The sequence below is a fragment of the Alosa pseudoharengus genome, unplaced genomic scaffold (assembly GCF_046254945.1).
Source record: "Alosa pseudoharengus isolate Yale_2024_CS ecotype anadromous, Long Island Sound unplaced genomic scaffold, YU_APseudo_1.1 YU_APseudo_1.1_scf_9, whole genome shotgun sequence".
NCBI classification, from domain to species: Eukaryota; Metazoa; Chordata; class Actinopteri; order Clupeiformes; family Clupeidae; genus Alosa; species Alosa pseudoharengus.
In genome coordinates this window covers 11,294,635-11,301,162 of record NW_027468881.1, presented here as the reverse complement: position 1 = coordinate 11,301,162, position 6,528 = coordinate 11,294,635, and the positions used below count along the sequence as shown (strand labels likewise).

The following is a 6,528-nucleotide window of genomic DNA, read 5'->3' as shown; positions in this document are numbered from 1 at the left end:
AGGTAAAAGTAAGATGAAGCTCTCTGGAGATAAAAAACATGTTTTCTTCATCAAAGTAGTTCAGTGAATGCTATCAGACTTTGAACAGAAATTCTACTCCTGTTGTCTTCAGACAAGATGTTGTCAAACAAGAAGCATATTTCACAGGTCACAGATTCAGAGACCCACTCGGCCCATCACTAACAAGAGTAAAGGTGACTCAAGAGAATGCGTTCATTCCCAACATGATGTTTATTCCATCTAAACTGAACCATCACAAAAGATGTCATGGCAACAGCATTGCGCCAGAGGCAGTCTCCATGGCGATGCGAGCAGCGGCACACAAGTGGGCTGATGAAAGGGAAGAGAGAGGATGAGGAACGCGGAGATGCTGCTAGAAGCGGGGGGATCAGACAGGACTGCTCGTCTTTTTCATGCCACAGCGCATTTAGGTCCTTTTTTTAAATTCTTTTGCTAAAAATACTTTTTCCATCGCTCTGTGCAAAGGCCCAGTGCTCCTCATTGCCTCGGCCCTGTGTCTTTCATGCCGTTCACTCTCCTCTGATCTTTAAGCTGTCATCTCAATCGTCATGGATTAGGACAAATTTGGTCATTGTTTAATAAAAGTCACTTTATGTTAAAGTAAAAGTTAATCTTCCCTTGCTGAACTGTTGGTCCTGTGTGTGTTTTTTTTGTCTTTTTTTTGTTTGTTTGTTGACTTCTTAGCAATCCAACTATGCCACACTCAATGCTAGGTGTACTAGACAAATTCACAGGGACAATGACTTGCATTAGTTTGCCACCTCAGATTTTCACCTGACATTCACATAGATTTTCTTACTCTTCTTATAGAAAATGAGGGGACGGGTGGTATGTCTGAAAACAGTTTAAAGCAAAGAAAGAGAGAGAGGGATATGTGGTCAGACAGTTTAAAGCAAAGAAAGAGAGAGAGGGATATGTGGTCAGACAGATGGAGGAGGAACGCTCTCTTCATTTGGGAGGACCTCCTGGAGGCTCCTTCAGTGGAATTAATGAGCATGTGTGTGATAAGCGCCCAGCGCCCCCAACCCCCTGGCCCTCAGACGGACACAGGGACGGCCAGCTCCACACCGCACGCGCTCCGCTTTCAGACACACACTCAACATGACACTTCAGGAGGTAAGGACAGAATCACGCAGAATCCGACATCGCCTCTAGATATATAGAAAAGATAGAGAAGGGAGAGGTGAATTGGGAAATGTATGAGTACATTTTGATACTGAGAGAGATTTGTTTATGTTAAAATAGCCTCCTGAATTTGGCAGAAATTGCACTTTGAGATGGTACTGTGCAAGACAGCTGCAAGTTCTCCCTTTGTGCCATCTTATTCTTGAGGGATAAACGATGCCAATGGGTTTAAAATACTGAAGGTAGTAATGTTCGATACGTTTGTAATTTTCCATTCATTGCCTATGTTAGATAGAATTATGTTTGAATACCCTGGTCATCCGTTTGTTTTGTGCCTTGTTCACATCATTTGACCAAATCATAAGCCACTCTACTCTACTCTACTCTACTCTACTCTACTCTACTCTACTCTACTCTAAGTACACTTCTTCACTTCACATTTTGAATATTCTAATGATCACGTAGGAAAACCCACACCAAACACTAGTGGTTATTATGTATGCTTCAATTTCGCCATTGTATGTATGTGAGTGAGAGACCTTGTGTGTGAAGACAGAATGGGAGTTAAGTATGTCCAGTTATCTGTTAGTTACATTTCACTAATCAGCTAAGTCACCTAGGAGAATTTTGAGTCTCACACATTCTGGGAAATTGTAGGGTGAAACTGCTGTGCATCACCAAGGTGGGTGCTACACATTGGTGGTGGTTAGAGAGGGTTCCCCTTCCACTTTTAAAATGTGTTGGGGGCCCTAATAAAGCGCTATATAAATCTAAAAAGTTGTCGTTGTTGTTGCTGTTGTTGACTCTGTCTCTCTGCTCTCAGGAGCTGCGGAGTCGTCAGTTCTGGCGGGCCATAGCCGCTGAGGTGCTGGGCACGTTGGTATTTGTGTCGGCAGTGCTTGGTTCCTCTATGCCAGGGCCAGAGGGCAATGATGGGGGCCCTCTGTACCCTGCACTGGCAGCGGGAATGGTGGCGGTAGGCCTGGGACACTGCTTTGGGGAGATCAGTGGAGCCCAGGTAAGGTGGAACCAAATAATCTACAGACAAAACTGTTGACATGAACTGAGTTCATGTCAACCCTTTCTCCTGTGTATTTATGCATCCATGTGTTCAAGTGTGCATGTGTGTGTGTGCATAAGTGTGCACGTGTGCGTGCGTGTGCATATGTGTCTGTGTGTGTGTGTTTGTGTGTACAGGCATGAACACAGGCTTGCTAAGAAGGAAGTGATGGACTCAGAAAAAGAGCAAATATAATAGTATAAAGGAGACCTTATAGAAAATGTATTCTGTGTATGAAATAGTGATACAGAATCCTTTAGTATATAAAAGCAATAAGCCTGCATACATGAATAAGGGTTATAAAGTGACCTCGAAATGAGCCCCAGTCTAGAGGCTTGTCAGGTTTACAAGAACTGCACCGAATAACAGTCCTTACAGTCAAATAAGTCACTTAGAGGTCAAGAGGTCATGACATCAATGTCCAGAAGCAAGGTATACATGTGTGATTTAGATTACAATGATTTTCTGCTGTGTATAAAATTACAGATGTCAAAAGAGACTTGCAGCTCTGTATCACATCCGGTTCCAAGAGCCCACGGAGATGCGGGTTCGGATCCACCATGCGGTCATTTCCCGATCCCACCCCATTTCATTCTCCCAGCTGCTTCCTGTCACTCTTCACTGTCCTATCTAAATAAAGGCGAAAAAAAAAAGCCACTTCAAAAACCAAGAGGCTTATGATGAGTTCGCTCCTTGTTTTGCACCTGTGCTCAGGTAAACCCTGCGGTCACTCTGGCCTTCCTGGCCACCAGGCGCCTGGAGGCTCTGAGAGCGCTGGTGTATGTAGCGGCCCAATGCCTGGGCGCCACTCTGGGCACGGGGATCCTCTACCTGGCCTTGCCACAGAAGTCCACCGCAGAGTCCTTTGCCAACAAGGTCAGGTTGGACTACAGACATAGAAATAATCATAATAATACGTTTATTTTATATAGCGCCTTTCTCAAACCCAAGGTCGCTTTACATAGTAGGAAGGCAAGGAAACACAATAACAAACAACAAAACTATACAACAAAGACAAGTTATCTGTATGGAGCAATGTGTTGGGTGTGGAGGATATAAATATCTCACTGACATACACATAGAAATATTTCATGATTATAATTTGGTTTATGCAAGTTATTCGCCTGACTCTACACTACTGGTACTACTGCTATAGGACTGGTACACTATATTGCTGATGGGTTGGGGTGGGTGGGAAAGATGGGTTGGGGTGGGTGGGAAAGATGGGAAGAGAGACTGAGACACGGAGAAGATGACTGGATGAGTGATAAAATGACTGCTCTGCTCTCCTCCTCCATTGCTCAGTGGCTTCTCTCTCTCTCCCTGTGCTCAGGTCCCCATGGAGGCGAACGCAGGCCAGGCGCTGGGGATGGAGATGCTGGCCACCTTCCAGCTGGTCTTCACCATCTTCTCCGTGGAGGACCAGCGGCGGCGGGAGGGGGCAGAGCCAGGGAACCTGGCCATTGGCTTCTCACTGAGCGCAGGGATCTTTACAGCAGTGAGAGCCACTCAGATGTGCTTTTAGAAGATACCACATACATGTGCTAGTTATCTGCGTTTGTGGGGCTTTTTCAAAATGCCAGTGACGATTTGTTTAGAAAACTTAAAAGTATTCAATAGATAATCAATGATCATCAAATATAATATAGAATATTGACTCTCTCTCTCTCTCTCTCTCTCTCTCTCTCTCTCTCTCTCTCACTCTCACGCTCTCAATTTCAATTTCAACTTAATGTGCTTTATTGGCATGACAGTTCAGTTTACAATAGCAATAGTAATAATAATGATAATAATAATAATAATAATAATAAGTAAAATACTAATAATAATCCCCTCTCTCTCTCTAAGGGTCGCCTCTCAGGGGGCAGCATGAATCCTGCCAGGACTCTGGGCCCCGCCATCATCACTGGGGTCTGGGAGTACCATTGGGCAAGTTTACATATGTCACATATCAAAGTCTCTGCACAATCCTAAGTAAATGCATTTAGTGCATGGTCTGCCACTCATGGAAGTATATGCCTAATACATAGCACAAGCATGCTTATAATTTTGATACAGACATGGCACACATAAAGCTGTTTATTATACTTGTATTAACCTCTTTTGTTATTTACAAATCATTCCCTTATCAGAGTAAAATGTCAACATCAGTTCACCAAAATGAAACACATGGTGTGTCATGTCATTAACTACATTCTGAGGAAGAGCCATGGAGCTCGAAATGTCACTGCAAATAATAATAATAAAAAAAACTTAAATGGGAGCTCCTAAGTGTGCAGATCAACTCTTATTTCCTGTATACTAATATTCATTAAATCCTGCACCCATCCAAATGGCCTTTGCTATGTGCATGGCCTCTCACTGTTTTTCTATCACGTCATCAAATAACCCGAACAGTCTCGCCACTGTACATCTCACATTTTCTTTGTTGCCCCTCACATTTTATTTGAATGTTGGTCTTGCTCTTCACAGGTGTACTGGATTGGGCCGGTGTTAGGCGCGATCCTGGCTGGCGTGTCCCACGAGTTCTTCTTTGCTCCCAGCGCGTCCAGACAGAAGCTGGTGGCGTGTCTGACCTGCAAGGACATCGAGATGGTGGAGACCGCCAGCGTCTCCCGCTCCTCCCTCTCGACTGTCACGCAGACGGCCATGAGGGCCAAGCAGGCCCACAAGTCTGAGCACACCTGAGCTGACAGCCTCAGCGAGAGAGAGAGAGAGAGAGAGAGAGAGAGAGAGAGAGAGAGAGAGAGAGAGAATGAGTGAGAGAGAGGAGAGAGATCTGTATGTATGCATGAATGATGTGTCTGTCTTGTAACATATCTGTGTATGCATATATTGCACAGTGTTTCAGTATGTCTGCAAACTCTTTTAACAATTCAGTATTCTATTGTGTAAAATATGGGCAAACGACGTGATAATAACATTTGGATAAACAAATTCTAAAAATAAAATAAGTTGAATAGAAAATACATAATGAAATTCCAAAGAGAGTCATGTGAAGAGAAAGTGTTAAAAACAAATGTACTACTCCTTATCTTCAGATGAATTATGACAAAAAGACTGCAGTGACCTAATAGAGAGCTAATTTGCATAGTAACTGATTTAGCTAATTAACGATCAGTTGCCTTAATCAGTTTAATTAATATGGGTCATGGAAATGCTTCACCTTATTTTTATATAATATTCATGTTATGCCATGAATGTGTATTCGTTTTATTGGACACATTGACAGTGTTGTTTTTCCTGTTGTTGTTCTTTATTACTCCCAAACAAATGACTTTTGCACAACTGATCAATACTTTATCAATAAAGATTTGGTATGATTTGGTCCTTGCTAAATATAAATAAACTTACCTTACCTTACCTTACCTTACCTTTCTAAACCCATTTTGGATTCTGTCTAGCTGTCTAATGATATTTGAAAAAAACTTCTTATGTGTCCTGTGTCTGAAATATTTTTTTGTAGCAGTGATTATGATCAGGTTTATTTATGTGCTTTATCTAGCGCTATTGTTGTCATGTCATTTTCACATAATTACACCTGTCTTGTGTGTCACCTTTTTGTTTGGAAAATTGTCACTACACATATGGCTCCATCGCATATTTGAACACTAAAATTAAAATACAAAGTTATTGTTATTATTCTGTGAATTCTATTTGGTTCTATTTTTTCATTTTTTATTTAGGCCATAGGATATTACTGTCAGTATAATGATAATGCATTATAAACTGTCAATTTGGATGTTATTGTAATTTTTATTGATGTCATTGTAAGTCGCTTTGGACAAAAATGCCTGCTAAGAACGATGAACATAAACAATAACAATGTTGCACCTGTGTATTTGAATAGCGGAATGATACACACGATACAGTCAAATTTAAATGGACAATCCTGCTTTGTCAGTGGTCTTTCATCTTTTGAATGTGTCCAGCTGTGAGAAATTAGACGTCAGAATAGCTGTGTAGGCTCCATGTACATCTACCCTCTTTTCTACATTTTTTTTGTGTCTCAAAGAAACCAGACCTGTATTTTCACACACATGCGCAAAGACACTACTTCTCCCACCAACATGTATGGCGCATGCGTGCTCACACGGAAACCTCGCCCATAGACACACACACACACACACAGCCATATGCATGCACAATCATGCGCACAAACAATAGCAGACAGCTCCCTTGTGCTGCCAGCATTTTGTTTTGTCCATGTGTGTGTACGCGTGGAGTGAGGTGCTCTTTCTTTTTTTGCTCACTGCTTGTGTATAATAGGAGCAAAAACTGGTGAGCTAAGCGTTCTCCATTCAACATGTGCCCCCAGCAAC

General features: G+C 42.2%; 1 protein-coding gene across 1 annotated transcript; it reads left to right on the top strand.

The window, feature by feature from the left end:
• The first annotated feature begins 1,122 nt into the window (after positions 1 to 1,122).
• Positions 1,123 to 4,894, top strand: LOC143115113 (aquaporin-4). The gene is made up of 6 exons (XM_076276996.1): positions 1,123 to 1,137; positions 1,970 to 2,164; positions 2,921 to 3,082; positions 3,540 to 3,704; positions 4,055 to 4,135; positions 4,679 to 4,894. Exons 1-6 carry the CDS (start codon positions 1,123 to 1,125, stop codon positions 4,892 to 4,894), a joined length of 834 nt encoding a protein of 277 aa, XP_076133111.1.
• The last annotated feature ends 1,634 nt before the right edge of the window (positions 4,895 to 6,528 follow it).

Bases quoted from the DNA above. Each gene is read 5' to 3' on its own strand.
- LOC143115113 (XM_076276996.1), top strand. The intron at 2,165-2,920 runs GTAAGGTGGAAC...ACCTGTGCTCAG, and splicing joins GGGAGATCAGTGGAGCCCAG to GTAAACCCTGCGGTCACTCT. The intron at 4,136-4,678 runs GCAAGTTTACAT...TGCTCTTCACAG, and splicing joins GGGTCTGGGAGTACCATTGG to GTGTACTGGATTGGGCCGGT.